The sequence below is a fragment of the Cornus florida genome, unplaced genomic scaffold (genome assembly GCF_030987335.1).
Source record: "Cornus florida cultivar Cherokee Brave unplaced genomic scaffold, ASM3098733v1 CherokeeBrave_3.0.0_Hap2_Chr11, whole genome shotgun sequence".
NCBI classification, from domain to species: Eukaryota; Viridiplantae; Streptophyta; class Magnoliopsida; order Cornales; family Cornaceae; genus Cornus; species Cornus florida.
This window is the reverse complement of record NW_026775581.1, coordinates 93080200-93096897: the sequence shown is the minus strand read 5'-3', so window position 1 is coordinate 93096897 and position 16698 is coordinate 93080200. Positions and strand designations below refer to the sequence as shown.

General features: G+C 37.3%; 1 protein-coding gene across 1 annotated transcript; it reads right to left on the bottom strand.

The window, feature by feature from the left end:
* Window positions 1–13704: 13704 nt before the first annotated feature.
* Window positions 13705–14598, bottom strand: LOC132281558 (uncharacterized). Its single transcript, XM_059783252.1, has one exon. It carries the CDS (start codon window positions 14596–14598, stop codon window positions 13705–13707), a length of 894 nt encoding a protein of 297 aa, XP_059639235.1.
* Window positions 14599–16698: the final 2100 nt, after the last annotated feature.

The following is a 16698-nucleotide window of genomic DNA, read 5'->3' as shown; positions in this document are numbered from 1 at the left end:
CGGATCATAAAAGTCTCAAGTACCTTTTCTCCCAAAAGGACTTGAACAATAGACAGAGAAGATGGGTTGAATTCTTGGAAGATTATAATTTTGACTTGCAGTATCATCCTGGCAAGGCAAATGTGGTAGCAGATGCCTTAAGCCGAAAATCTCGTGGAACTTTGGCCTGTTTGGCTATTCAGAAGTGGAAGATGCTTAAGGATTTGGCAGAGATGGGATTGTATTGTTTTGATGACGATATTGACAGTGAGCCAGCATTCTTTTTTAGTCTTGTGGCTCAGCCTACTCTTGTTGTACGGGTGATTGAGTCACAGAGACAGGACCCGGATTTAGATGTCATTCACGCTTTGATCTCTAGTGGTGAGACAGTGAAAGATTGGGCCTTGTATATAGATGGGGGTCTACGGTTCACGAGTTTGTTGGTGGTTCCTATGGTTTGTCGTGAGGATGTCTTACGGGAGTTTCACACTTCCCGCTTTGCAGTTCATCCAGGTGGTACCAAGATGTATCATAATTTGGGATGTCATTATTGGTGGAACGGGATGAAGAAAGATGTTGCACAGTTTGTGGCTAGATGTCTTACCTGTCAGCAGTTGAAAGTTGAGCATCAAAAACCAGCCGGTTTATTGCAACCATTACCTGTAGCACAATGGAAATGAGAACATATTGCTATGGATTTTGTGACAGGTCTTCCAAGGTCACGAAGGGGCAATGAGTCCGTATGGGTCATCATTGACAGATTGACCAAGATGGCTCACTTTTTGCCTATTAAGGCAACAGATGATACAGAAAAGCTTGGTGTTCTTTATGTGAAGGAGATTGTAAGGTTACATGGAGTTCCTGTAACCATTGTGTCAGATAGGGATGCTAAGTTCACTTCGTAGTGCTGGGAAGGACTTCAAGCAGCGTTTGGCTCAGCGTCGCATCTGAGTATGGCATTCCATCCACAGACTGACGGTCAGTCAGAGCGTACTATCCAGATTTTGGAGGATATGTTTCGGGCTTGTGTGCTTAATTTGGGTGGTAGTTGGGAGGATCACCTTCCACTTATTGAATTTGCTTACAACAACAGTTATCAGGCGAGCATTCAGATGACTCCATTTGAGGCGTTGTATGGTAGACTTTGTAGGTCTCCTGTTTGTTGGACTGAGGTAGGCGAGACAGCCGCCTTATGACCTGACATTGTACTCGAGACTACTGAGAAGATTAAGTTGATAAGACAGAGGTTACTTACAGCTCAGAGTCGACAGAAGAGTTATGCGGATAAGCTGAGATGGTCGTTATCCTTTGAGGTGGAAGACCATGTCTTTCTACGGGTTTCTCCACAGAAAGGATTGATGAGATTCGGGAAAAGTGGCAAGTTGTCGCCACGATTTATCGGACCGTTTGAGATTTTGGACCGTGTAGGAGAAGTTGCCTACAGACTTGCTTTGCCACCACAGTTGGATAGGGTCCACAATGTTTTCCATTTATCGATGTTATAGAAGTACAAGCCAGATCCATCTCACATTTTGAGTTGGGTTGATGTAGACATTGATGAGGATGTTTCCTACGAGGAAGGACCAGTTCAGATTCTTGACACACAACAAAAGGTGTTGAGGAACAAGACGATACCAATGGTGAAAGTCCTTTGGAGACACCACGGAGTCGAGGAGGCTACTTGGGAGCTCGAGCAGGAGGTTCACTCCAAGTATCCAGAGTTGTTTTCTTCTCCAGGTATGTTTTGATTTCGGGAACGAAATCTTTTAAAGTTGGGGAGAATGTAATGTTTGTAAATTAAAAAGAAAAAGAAAAAGAGAAAAGGAAGGAATTTTTGGTGGGTCCCACCACTAAGCCTTAAGTGGCTAGAGACCATTTTTGGTTTCTCATTCTTTCTCTCTCCCCATATCTATCTCTCTCTCTCAATTTTCTATTTAATTTTCTTTTCTTTTTCAACCCAATCTTTGAGGCAAGATTTCTTCTTCGTTACTTGGCGGATTTAGGTGCCGTTTGAGGCAAAACGACGAGCTCTACGTGTTAGTACCAAAAATTCTAGCTTTTGGTCCTCTTTGGGAGCTCGAATTTAAGAACCCATTTCTAGGGATTTTGCTCATTTTGAGGTAGGGGTATCTTAATCCACTCATTTCTTGTTCTACTGTGAATTACACCTCCTTGTTGTGTCAAACATGTTTAATTGTGAGTTAATTGTATCTATGATTGTATGAATGATGTCTAGAGAATTTTTAAGAACTTGATTATAACTTGTTTCATGTGTAAAGTATGTTTAGATGTTATTTTATCATGCCCACTATGTGTTAACATGCTAAAAATGACTAATGAGAACATGTTTATTTAGATTGTGCCAAATTTCCTATTGTCATAATATTGAGATTTTATGTACATCCATGCACATGTCATTGGGATGCATGAAATAGGAGAATTTGTCTTGAAATGAAAATGTGAAAAATTTTGGGAGAAGAGTTTTGTCAAATAGTTTTGATAAACCCGATCGCTGCGGGGTTACTAACAGGCCAGAGGTTAATATAGCCTAGAGGGGACTAGGGAGTCGCCCTAACGTGGTTGAGCTATTCGGGTCCCTCGATGACGCTGCGGGGTTACCAAAGGTCTAGGGACGATAGCCAATCCTCTTTTCGTGTCGCGGTGGGGTTACCAAAGGGAGGGCTTTATTAACATTTGGAAGTGATGGTTTTGTGAATGAAAATGGGGAGTGATATTAGCATGCATTGCATTTCGTTGCACTGCATGGTTTATAATTGGAATTGACGTGCATATTGTTTTAATTCCCTATATTGCATGATCCCTATTTCCCATTGGCCCATGCTTTGTTTGGATTCACAAGGACACAAGAATTGTGTCTTAAGTGTCACCTACTGAGCTTTATGCTCACCCTACTATTTATATTATTTTTTTCAGGTCTTGGAAATGAACTGGTGGACGACAATCCACCTCAAGCTTGAAAGTTGTTAGAAGGTTGTTTGTTATTTTGTGTTTTTACCATTTTATGTATATTCATAGTTGTGGGGATGTAACTAAGTTAATATTCATGGCCTTGAAACTTAAGAACGAACTTATCTTTTGTTTGATGTAAATGAAACTAAATGAATTATGGTATATGTTTCCATGCAATTGTATCACGTAACGTTGTAAGACAGGGACTTTAAATTTTAACTATGTATTTTGGGACTGTAATTATGATAATTTAGATTAATTGGTGTGTGGATGTTCTCCCATGAGAGGAACTATGTTGAGGTATAATGAACGGATGAATGGGATGCTGAATGATATTATGTGTTTTGTGTATTGTGACAGGTTGTTGAAGGCCCATTTTTAGGGGAGATTATGCCGAATTTTTTTTAAAATTTTGGCAACAGCTAGGGTCGTTACAAATTTGGTATCAGAGCGATGGTTCGAATACCATTAGGACGACGGGTAGAGGCTTACCTAGGGTTGTCTGGGAAGTCATTTGCATTGTTATTTCTTTGTTTGGAAAAGTGTTTTGCTATGTGAAAAAGCATACTTAACTGCTTACTTGCTTACGTGCTTATGTGCTTATATGCCTATATTAATGTGTTCATTGCATAGTATTGCATGCTAAATGTTTGTATAGTATCTTTTTGCGTTGGGTTGTTCACGGTTGGACCTTAGTGTTATCGTTATTGAATTGTTTCCTTTGTTTTATAGAACGATGTCACGGCGTGAGGAAATCAGGAAAGTTGGCCCTAGACCAACTAGGGGTGATGTTAGCGAAAGCTCCAGTTCCAATCCGGAGGAGCTAAATGATGAGGACACACTTCTTAGGGACTTGATTCCCCCGAGAGTTGTTCCCACAAAGAGGGATAATGTTGAAGCACCCGTCGAAGTGGGTGAAGGTTCTGTGGCACTGGAGTTGAATCGTTTGTTGCAAAATGTCGTAAGGGCACCGATTGCTGCTCAGTCGCAGTTGGCACCACAACCTATAGTTCAAGTTGAGGAGACGCCAGCTCAGAAGCGTCTCAAGATTATTAAGGGGTTTTCTCAGCTGATGCCGGTTATGTTTGATGGCGGTACGGATCCAATGATAGCAGATGACTACATGGAGCAAGTTGAAACTTAATTGATTTCAATGGATGTGACGGAGGATCATTTGAAAATCATCCTAGCTACTTATAAGTTTGCTAAGGATGCCAAATTATGGTGGAAGTCGATTACAAGCCGGTACAAGGTGGAGGAGATGAGTTGGGACAAGTTTAAGGAATTGTTTTATGAAAAGTACTTTCCGCTTTCCAAAAGATGGGAGTTACAAGACCAGTTTCATAATCTTATTCAAGGGAGCATGTCAGTGGCGGAATATGAGAACAGGTTCACTTCACTTTCTCGCTTTACTCCACAAATGGTGAGAGATGAAGTTAACAAGACTCGGAAGTTTGTTTCTGGTCTTAATGATCGGATGAGGCCATTGATCACGGCACAGTTCATTAAGGTATATTCTGAAACAGTAGAAAGGGCTTTAATGTTAGAAACGGATAACAGAGATAAGGATGTGAGAAGAGAACAATGGAAGCAGAAGAGTGGTGCAGGGCCATCCTCAAAAAGATCTTCTTAGAAGAAGAACAAGGGTGGTTCATTTCAGTTTCAGGGGCAACAATCTACACGATCTGTTCCTACCACTCCTATGCCAGTTGGATCTGACAAGGGTAGAGTTGTTTGTTATCAATGTCAGCAGCCTGGGCATTACAAGTCCAATTGTCCCATGAGATTGACTTCAGTTTCTTCAGCTTCGAAGGCTTGTTATGGGTGTGGCCAGCAGGGCCATTTGATTCGGGACTATCCGAGTCAAGGAGCAGGCACCACTAGTGGCAGAGGGTCACGGCAGAGGCGGTTACAGTCGGCTACGGTTCAATCAGGTTTCAGACCACCGCCGCCACCACCACAGCCTACCTTGTCTTCTCAGGGTTCACGACCAGCTAGGAGGGATACTCCTACTGTGTCGGTACAACAGTCTGGTGTTCAGATTAGTAATTCACAGGCACAGGCACCGCAGGGGCGTGTCTTTGCCCTTGCACCGACTGATGCATCTCCTGGATTTTCAGTTCTCCGAGGTATATTTCAAGTGTTTGGTTCTTGGGCTCATGTTTTGTTTGACTCTGGTGTATCTCATTTTTTTATTTCATCATCATTTGCACTTGCATCGGGGTTAGAGGTCAGTTTTATGGATCGGGCGTTGTGTGTTGATACGCCAGTTGGAGTTTCAGTGTTTTTGAGCCGAGTTGTAAGGGACTGTTCCATTGTGATAGCCGGGCGGACTTTTGTGTTTGACCTTATCCTCTTGGAGATGACTAGCTTTGACGTCATTCTCGAGATGGATTGGTTAGCTTCCTTTCATGCCACGATCGACTGTTAAAGAGGAAGGGTTACAGTTTATACTCCTGAGGGAGACTGTTTCTTTTTTGTGGGAGATCGGAGTGATTCCCACATTTCATCGTTTTACGGAATTCATGGACGGAGTCGTGGTGATTACTTTTTGGCTAGCCTTATAGCCGAAGAGGATGATGTTGTGGAAGAATATTATCTTGCAGTTGTTCGTGATTTTTTGGATGTGTTTCCGGAGGATTTGACAGAGTTGCCTCGACACCGAGAAGTAAAGTTCTCTATTGAGTTAATGCCAGGTACCGCGCCGATTTCTATGGTACCGTATCGTATAGCACCAGTTAAATTGGAAGAATTAAAGAGGCAGCTTGATGATTTGAGGATGGAGGGTTTCATCCGACCGAGTGTGTCACTATGGGGCACACCGGTCTTGTTTGCTAAGAAGAAAGATGGTTCTTTAAGGTTGTGCATCGATTATCGGAAGTTAAATCGCGCCACCATCAAGAACAAGTATCATTTGCCAAGGATAGATGATTTATTTGATCAGTTAAGGGGAGCCAGTTGTTTTTCCAAGATTGACTTGAGGTCTGGCTATTATCAGTTGCGGGTTAGGGATGAGGATATCTCGAAGACAGCATTCCGTACACGGTATGGACACTATGAGTTCCTTGTTATGCCTTTTGGCTGGACTAATACTCCAGCGGCATTCATGGACTTAATGAACCGAGTCTTTCACGATTACTTGGACCAGTTTGTGGTAGTTTTAATGGATGACATTCTTGTGTATTCACGATCTCGGGATGAGCACGAGATCCATTTAAGTATTGTTTTACAGATTTTGTGGGAGCACCGGTTGTATGCCAAATATGAGAAATGTGAGTTTTGGCTACAAGAGGTGAAGTTTTTGGGACATGTTGTTTCAGAAGGCGGAGTGTTAGTTGATCCATCAAAGATTGAAGCTGTTTTGAATTGGGAGCAACCTAAGAATGTGTTTGAGATCCGTAGTTTTCTTGGTCTAGCGGGTTACTACCGGAGATTTGTGAAAGATTTCTCCCGTTTAGCAGCGTCTATGACCCGTTTAACCCAGAAAGGGATTAAGTTTGCATGGAATGAAGCCTGTGAGTCATCTTTCTAGGAATTGAAGACAAGATTGACTACGACTCCAGTGTTGGTGATACCTGAGCGTGGCTTGGGTTATGTGATCTATTGTGATGCTTCATGTGATGGTTTAGGGTGTTTGTTGATGCAGGATGGTAAAGTAGTGGCTTATGGGTCTCGACAGTTGAAGACTCACGAGTATAACTACCCTATACATGATTTGGAGTTGGCGGCAGTTGTGTTTGCTTTGAAGTGTTGGAGACACTACTTGTATGGTGAAAGATTCGAGGTGCACTCGGATCATAAAAGTCTCAAGTTCCTTTTCTCCTAAAAGGACTTGAACAATAGACAGAGAAGATGGGTTGAATTCTTGGAAGATTATAATTTTGACTTGCAGTATCATCCGGGCAAGGCAAATGTGGTAGCAGATGCCTTAAGCCGAAAATCTCGTGGAACTTTGGCCTGTTTGGCTATTCAGAAGTGGAAGATGCTTAAGGATTTGGCAGAGATGGGATTGTATTGTTTTGATGACGATATTGACAGTGAGCCAGCATTCTTTTTTAGTCTTGTGGCTCAGCCTACTCTTGTTGTACGGGTGATTGAGTCACAGAGACAGGACCCGGATTTAGATGTCATTCACGCTTTGATCTCTAGTGGTGAGACAGTGAAAGATTGGGCCTTGTATACAGATGGGGGTCTACGGTTCAGGGGTTTGTTGGTGGTTCCTACGGTTTGTCGTGAGGACGTCTTACGGGAGTTTCACACTTCCCGCTTTGCAGTTCATCCAGGTGGTACCAAGATGTATCACAATTTGAGACGTCATTATTGGTGGAATGGGATGAAGAAAGATGTTGCACAGTTTGTGGCTAGATGTCTTACTTGTCAGCAGTTGAAAGCCGAGCATCAAAAACCAGCCGGTTTATTGCAACCATTACCTGTAGTGCAATGGAAATGGGAGCATATTGCTATGAATTTTGTGACAGGTCTTCCAAGGTCACGAAGGGGCAATGAGTCCGTATGGGTCATCATTGACAGATTGACCAAGATGGCTCACTTTTTGCCTATTAAGGCAACAGATGATACAGAGAAGCTTGGTGTTCTTTATGTGAAGGAGATTGTAAGGTTACATGGAGTTCCTGTAACTATTGTGTCAGATAGGGATGCTAAGTTCACTTCGAAGTGCTGGGAAGGACTTCAAGCAGCGTTTGGCTCAGCGTTGCATCTGAGTACGGCATTCCATCCACAGACTGACAGTCAGTCGGAGCGTACTATCCAGATTTTGGAGGATATGTTTCGGGCTTGTGTGCTTAATTTGGGTGGTAGTTGGGAGGATCACCTTCCACTTATTGAATTTGCCTGATGGCTCCATTTGAGGCGTTGTATGGTAAACCTTGTAGGTCTCCTGTTTGTTGGACTGAGGTAGGCGAGACAGCCGCCTTATGACCAGACATTGTACTCGAGACTACTGAGAAGATTAAGTTGATAAGATAGAGGTTACTTACAACTCAGAGCCAACAGAAGAGTTATGCGGATAAGCTGAGACGGTCGTTATCCTTTGAAGTGGGAGACCATGTTTTTCTACGGGTTTCTCCACGGAAAGGATTGATGAGATTTGGGAAAAGTGGCATGTTGTCGCCACGATTCATCGGACCGTTTCAGATTTTGGACCGTGTAGGAGAGGTTGCCTACAGACTTGCTTTGCCACCACAGTTGGATAGGGTCCACAATGTTTTCCATTTATCGATGTTATAGAAGTACAAGCCAGATCCATCTCACATTTTGAGTTGGGTTGATGTAGACATTGATGAGGATGTTTCCTACGAGGAAGGATCAGTTCAGATTCTTGACACACAACAAAAGGTGTTGAGGAACAAGACGATACCAATGGTGAAAGTCCTTTGGAGACACCACGGAGTCGAGGAGGCTACTTGGGAGCTCGAATAGGAGGTTCACTCCAAGTATCCAGAGTTGTTTTCTTCTCCAGGTATGTTTTGATTTCGGGAACGAAATTTTTTAAAGTTTGGGAGAATGTAATGTGTGTAAATTAAAAAGAAAAAGAAAAAGAGAAAAGAAAAGAATTTTTGGTGGGTCCCACCACTAAGCCTTAAGTGGCTAGAGACCATTTTTGGTCTCTCATTCTTTCTCTCTCCCCGTATCTATCTCTCTCTCTCAATTTTCTATTTCATTTTCTTTTCTTTTTCAACCCAATCTTTGAGGCAAGATTTTTTCTTCGTTACTTGGCAGATTTAGGTGCCGTTTGAGGCAAAACGACGAGCTCTATGTGCTAGTACCAAAAATTCTAGCTTTTGGTCCTCTTTGGGAGCTCGAATTTAAGAACCCATTTCTAGGGATTTTGCTCATTTTGAGGTAGGGGCATCTTAATCCACTCCTTTCTTGTTCTATTATGAATTACACCTCCTTGTTGTGTCAAACATGTTTAATTGTGAGTTAATTGTATCTATGATTGTATGAATGATGTCTAGAGAATTTTCAAGAACTTGATTATGACTTGTTTCATGTGTAAAGTATGTTTAGATGTTATTTTATCATGCCCACTATGTGTTAATATGCTGAAAATGACTAATGAGAACATGTTTATTTAGATTGTGCCAAATTTCCCATTGTCATAATATTGAGATTTTATGTACATCCATGCACATGTCATTTGGATGCATGAAATGGGAGAATTTGTCTTGAAATGAAAATGGGGAAAATTTTGGGAGAAGAGTTTTGTCAAATAGTTTTGATAAACCCGGTCGCTGTGGGGTTACCAACGGGTCGGAGGTTAATATAGCCTAGAGGGGATTAGGGAGTCGCCCTAGCGTGGTTGAGCTATTCGGGTCCCTCGATGACGCTGCGGGGTTACCAAAGGTCTAGGGACGATAGCCAATCCTCCTTTCGTGTCGCGGCGGGGTTACCATAGGGAGGGCTTTATTAACATTTAAAAGTGATGGTTTTGTGAATGAAAATGGGGAGTGACATTAGCATGCATTGCATTTCGTTGCACTGCATGGTTTATATTTGGAATTGACGTGCATATTGTTTTAATTCCCTATATTGCATGATCCCTATTTCCCATTGGCCCATTCTTTGTTTGGATTCACAAGGACACAAGAATTGTGTCTTAAGTGTCACCTACTGAGCTTTATGCTCACCCTACTATTTATATTATTTTTTTCAGGTCTTGGAAATGAACTGGTGGACGACAATCCACCTCAAGCTTGAAAGTTGTTAGAAGGTTGTTTGCTATTTTGTGTTTTTACCATTTTATGTATATTCATAGTTGTGGGGATGTAACTAAGTTAATATTCATGGCCTTGAAACTTAAGAACGAACTTATCTTTTGCTTGATGTAAATGAAACTAAAGGAATTATGGTATATGTTTCCATGCAATTGTATCACGTAACGTTGTAAGACAGGGACTTTAAATTTTAACTATGTATTTTGGGACTGTAATTATGATAATTTAGATTAATTGGTGTGTGGATGTTCCCCCATGAGAGGAACTATGTTGAGGTATAATGAACGGATGAATAGGATGCTAGATGATATTATGTGTTTTGTGTATTGGGACAGGTTGTTGAAGGCCCATTTTTATGGGAGGTTATGTCGAATTTTTTTTAAAAATTTGGCATCAGCTAGGGTCGTTACAGATTTTGAAGTATTTAAGAACGTCGAATAAGTCATACTCCGTAAGTTGGTTAGTTTTGGATGATTGGGCTTGGAATATGCACGCTTGATGGATCATAAGAGATGAGTCATGAGGTCTGAATATATGTGAGTCTAATTATATCATACAAATATTGGAAAGAACCGTGCTACTCCTATTTATGGAAGAAGACGCACTTAGCCGTAAGGCCCATTTTGTTTGGAAAGAAATGGAAGGAGAAGAAAAGAAAAAAAAAATGAGGGATATAGTTTTTGCACTTTTTATAAAGGTAAAGTATACTGACACCCCTTAAAATTTGTCATAAAGACAATCATATACAAGTTAAATCTTTTTTGAATACCGACACCCCTTGAGATTTGTCATAAGGATAACTATATACAAGTTGAATCTTTTTTGAACAAATGCACCCCTTATCAAAAAAATGAATCCAAACAACCCCTTAAAATTATGAAAAGTCAATATTCCTTCAAGAATTTTATTAATTTAACTATAAAATATAACTTATTAAAAAATATATATATTTAAACTATAAAATATAATAACTTTTAAATGACTTTTTTGCCTTTAGTATATCAACCCTCACTTATGTACATACTAAACCCAGACAACCACCACCATCACAGAAAACCCATCATATGAACAAACTAGAAAACCTAAGACAAACGAAACATCGTTTCTCAAACCCATAACAAACGAACAGTCATCACCTCTCAAACCCACCACCAAACCTAAGGCCTCTCCATTAAACCCAAATTTTGCCAAGATTGAGCTTTCATTATATCCGATTGAAGAATTTCTTAAGATTGATGAAATCCAGTTGGAACACATTTTCTTTGTTGCTAAGAAGTAAGTCTCTTGCTCTGAAGTTAATTTCTTTTATGGAAAGATTTATATCAACTCCATATCCAAATCTCTAGCCCTCTCTGCCCCTAAATCCCTCTTCATCGTTGCTTCCATCAACAAAATCCTTGGATATGCCAGCCGAATCGGGTGGTGTGATACCCCCAAATTTCCGAATGCGGGTTGGTCGGCCCACGCCCAAATACCTAAGGATATCAAAAATAAACTGGCAATAAATAAATACAGAATACAAAAGGATAAATAAGAATAGATAAAACGTTGAAATGAAAACTAAAATGATAATCCAATATTTAAAATTCTCAGAACAAATTTTCATTAATTAATAAATTCTTCTTATACAACTAATTTTTTAAATAATACAACTCGGGAATCCATACTATGTGGACCCCTAGAAAATCTAAACTAAATAAGTAACTGCAATAGCTGTCTACATCTTAATACTGATACATAAATGAATCTTCTATGTAGAATTAGAAGAGTGAAGTAGACTGATCTCTGCTCAGCATAAACAATCTCTACATCTGACGAACACCTGAAAAATAGTAGTGGGTCAGACCCACAAATAAGTTTTATTCTATTACATTCCGAACAGAGACTCGATACACATATACATCCTCATCAACTCGACAATAGATACATAATCCATCTATATATATATATATATATATATATATACACACACACACACACACTAAAAGGGCTCCTACCGGACATTGGGCGACCTCAACCTAAATAGTAAGCAACATGCAAAACGCACATATAGTGAGAATGAATACCTAAACCTACCAGGGCATATAACAATCCACTATGTCCAGCTTAATTATACATCCCCAATGCAATATATGTTCCCTAACCATCAATCATGAGACTCAAGCTCATATCATGGCACATATCTATATATATATAAAATCCATCCTATCAAAAGTATAAAATAAATATTCGGCTTGTCATCCAACCAATTCAGTAGCCTGACATGAAAACGGTAGGACTTAACTTCTTTTGGTTAATCCGTCTCTAGAACATACAAATAAGTAGGACTTTACTTCTTTTGGTTAATTCATCCCTAAAATTCCCCCATAATGGTGCGTTACTCTTTGATCCAACAACCGGTAAGCAAATAGTTGTCCGTCTTCCATCTCTTGAGCGTCAACTCATGTTTAGTCCTTGTGTGAAGTCAAAAACCTTAAGCTTTGCGCCATCTGCAGTCCCACATTCTGTTGCTTGTTTAGCGCTGAATAGAGGGATTATATTTTGTAAAAGACAAATAAGTCCTATATTTTTTCTTATAGGATCAATAATTCTACTTTTGAAATCCTTTTGCATTTTAAGTTTTAAAAACCATTTAATTTTGCCATTACAGTTTCTACTCTAAAACTATATAGAATACTTTTTATTTTTTTATCTTTTGGAAGTTCAAACAAATACAAACTCACTATATATTTTTACCCCCTTCCCAACACTCAACATCCCTAAAAGGTGAGGACGACCTAAACAATTTAGACCAGAGCCCATTAGTTTTTTATTTTTTGTTTCTATGTTTTCTTATGCTTTATTTAATTAATAAATATTATATTATATATTTAAATTATAATTAATTTATTTAAAGTTGATCAATTCCAAAAACTGTTTTAGATTTAATGATCATCATTTTTAATATATTAGAATTAAAAAAAAAATTAATATTTTTTATATAATTTTTTTTTTTCCTAATTGGTATTCATACACACCCCTCAAAAAATTATTTACACCCAAGAGAATTCGAACCGTAAACTCAATGCTTTATAAGACACCAGGACCAAGTTTTTATTCACTTAAGTCAACCCCTTGGGTTCAATTTCATAATGTATTATAACTTCTTTTTATTGAAATAATTTGAATAAAATTTTATCCTTTTGAAAAATAGACTAATTTTGATAAAATGAAACAAAAAAATCCAATTGGCAATAGAAAATTTTTAGACATGTTTAAATAGTCAAATAGAAAAGAAATTATAATTGTTAAATTATAAATCTAATTTATTAAGGACATAAGTGAAAAGTTAAGTGATTTAGAATTTAATGGAGAAGATTTCAAAAGTAGTATTTATTGGTCCTATAAAAAATTTATAGGATATATTAGTGTTTTATTAAAAAAGAAAAAATAGAAAAGTTAGAAAAGCTTGCTACTGTAGTATTTTTCGAAATTTAAATACATCAATCAACCCAAACATACCAAGAACTCATATTGAAAAGAGATGAAAACACTAATACTTTTTTATACATAGCTAAAGTCTCAATTGAATGTGAAACTGGGAGTCTAGCTTATAGGCTCATCAATTAGCTAGGTTAAAACTTTCGCCATAGACTAGAGGCCCTGTGTTCTCAAGTATGACAACTAACTGGAATCTACTCGTTAGTCTTCCCTTTTTAGGTTTAATAATCAGTTGTCTTTTGTATTAGATATCCAGATTCAATTATTTTTTATATTAATTAGGAATTTTCTATAATTAATAACCATGCTTTAACATGCCAATAAAAAAAAAAAAATAAAAAAAAAAAACGCTAAAAACATTTCAAAACTAATATGCTATCAATCATATTCATAAAACATATATATAATAAAATCATTCAAACCACATTACACATTTAATAGCAAATAAAATTGACCACGTAAAAACCATTCAAATAACTAAATGTTCAATTCCAAACTTACAACCAAAGTCATGTTTCATTCAAACATTCAGATATGGCTAGGTATTAGCCTTTTTGAGAAGGCTAAAATAGAGTTGTGAAGTTTGTGAATTCCAGAAAAGGCCAATCTCATCACCCATCTCCAAGTTCCTCCTGTTGGTGAACTCTTTGTTCCAGTTACTGATTAGCAAATAGCTATCTGTCTTCCATTTCTTGAGAGTCAACTCATGCTCAGTCCTTGTGTCAAAATCGAAAACCTTAACCCTTGTGCCTATCCCACTCCCACAATCACTAACTTGTTGAGGGTTGAACAGAGGGATTACCTGTTTGTTCATTAATTCTTTTGGTATCAGGAGCCTACATAAACCATTCACGTCACTTTTTGTCAATATCTTCTTGATTTTCCACCTGTCATTATACAACCTCAATCTTGTCGTCTCTTCTTCTTCTTCACGGGTACAAACAATCTTCTGTTCCTTGGCTTTAGGAGCCAAAGAGCAACTTGGTGGTTTATCACCCATCATCTTCCTTTTCTTGAAAGTTACAATAGAAGATGGTTTCAATTTGGTTGAAACCTTTTCAGGTTTTCTTGCTACGCTAGCTAGTATGGTTCTTGGTTTTGGGATAATGAAACTACTAGTACTGGATTCCAGTGCTTTCATCTTAGGATCAGCATGAAGCCGCAACGATAGTTCCAATGAAACCCCGCCATTTTCTTCATTTTTCGACTCTGCAACTACTGATGATTCTGTATTTTTTACAGGAGAGAAAAGATTATCAAAATTAAAGAACTCTGTTGATGCTGTGCTTTTGGCCCGAGAAAAAAAACTACGATCAACAGAGAACTGTGTTGCCCTATTTTCTTCATCTTCCAAGTCTGCCGCCAGTGATGAGGATGGTATGTTTCTGGACGAAAAGAAAAGACCACGAGCAACGAAAAACTGTTCTGCCATTAATTGTTTGAACCAGAAACAAGAATAACGAAAGTGACTTGAAAAATATTACTAGGGTTTGGGTGACGAAAGATAATAGGGGATGTTATGTGAGAGATTAATTAGAACTGCCTTCTTGGAATGATCAGAGGAACGCAGAATACATAGACGTGCATATGGTTATATATATATATATATATATATATATATATACACACGCGCCCTCTAGCGCAAAGATCATACTTTCCTTAGGATTCCTAAATCAGTTCTACGATCCAACACTAATCAACCTGAAGAATATGTATTTTCCTGCTTGTTTCCTAAATTAGACTTGCACTCCAGCACTGAAATCCTCTAGGTTGGGTTTCCTAATTCAGTTTGATGTTTAAGTTTTTATTTCTTTCCAATTATGTATATTAATGTTATAGTTTTACCTGACTTGAGGAGAAATTTTCTATGCATGTAATAGCTACAAAATAAGAAAATTTACCGCAAAGCCTTACTTTTCTTTTAAAAGACATATAAGTCCTATAATTTTTTCTTAGGACAACAAATACTAAATTTTAAACTACGTACTCAATTTTTCATTTGTACTCTTACCAAATATAAGTAAAGTTTTGCCATTAGATGTTTCAATTGTAACATTGATATAGAATGCTCTTTTGTTTATGTTTACTAGTTAATTAATAGATAGTAATTCAGGGATAAAAAATATATTATATTAAAAATTATAATTGTAATTAATTTAATTAAAGGTCAATTCAAAAAGTTTTTTGTAGATTTTTTTACAATCATTTTTAATAGAGAAAATTTCAAATTCTATTAAAATAATTCATAAAATATTATAATTCCTTTTTTATTCAAACAACTTGAATAACATTTTGTCCTTTTGAAAGAGACAAAAATAAATAAATAAAAGAATTTTGATTAAAAAAAAAATCCAATTGCCAATACATGTTTTTTTTTTTCCGCAACTACCGTATTATCCAAGTGGTTGGGTTATTGCTCCTGGATCCGGAAGTTTGTACTCGAGTCTTGCACCCTTCCCTCCTTTCTAATTACTAACATTCTTGCCTTTGAATTTTTTTTTTGGTTTTTGCCTCTAAGTAAATTGAAAAAAATTATTGATACATAAAATTTAGACATGTTAAAATAGTCAAATAGAAAATTTTAGCTTACATATCAAATTTTGAATAGAAATTATAATTACAAAATTTAAATCTAATTTGTTAAGACTATAAATGGAAAGTTCAGTGTTTTAGAAAATAAATGAAAAAAGCTTTCAAACGGAGGACTTTATTAGTTATAGAACTTATTTTCTTTTGTGTAAAAATAAAATAAATAATAAATAATTGTGGTAAATTTTTTTTTAGAAAATACTTGTGCCATCTAGCTCTGTGGTTCAAAACAGGCCGGTAAGGTCCTTGAACAATCCAGCCCAACTCATCAATTAAATGTGTTGTTTTATTTGTATTTAGTACAAAAAGTAACTTCCGATATGAAATATACCAGTGAACTTTTTCATAAATTTGATATATGAATTTTTTTTTTTTTTTTTGCCCTTTTTGTTTAGATACAAGTTTAGAACTCGCTGGTGTTTAGCGCAAAAAGTAACTTCTTATATGAAATATGCTAGGTGATATAACTTTTTCATAAATTTGACATATCAATTTTTATTTTTTATTATTTTTTCTAGATATATAAGTTCAGAAACCAATGATCACAATATTAGTACCAAGGCAACCGGTAACAGTTGTAATCAATAATAATGTCCAAACAAATCATAGTGAGAAAATTTAACACATCAACCTGTCGAAACCCATCAAGCATTCGTATTGGAAAGAAGGATAACGATTAGAGCACTGATATGCATAGTAAATTTCAACCGAACGAGAAGTTGAACTGTTCAATTAAATTAAGAGAAAATTTTACATGATCCGTGACTGCGTAATTCTTACTATTCACATAAGGTCATGTATGTAATAATAATAATATTAATAATAATATTATTATTATTTTAATGGTAAGTGTGATCGTAATTCTAAACCACATGCTCCATCTAATGAATGGGTAGCCGTTGAGGTTTTCCAATAGAATTTTTTTAGAATTGTTTAAATATTC

Coding starts and splice junctions, on each gene's coding strand:
- LOC132281558 (XM_059783252.1), bottom strand. CDS start 14,598: ATGGCAGAACAGTTTTTCGTTGCTCGTGGTCTTTTCTTTTCGTCCAGA.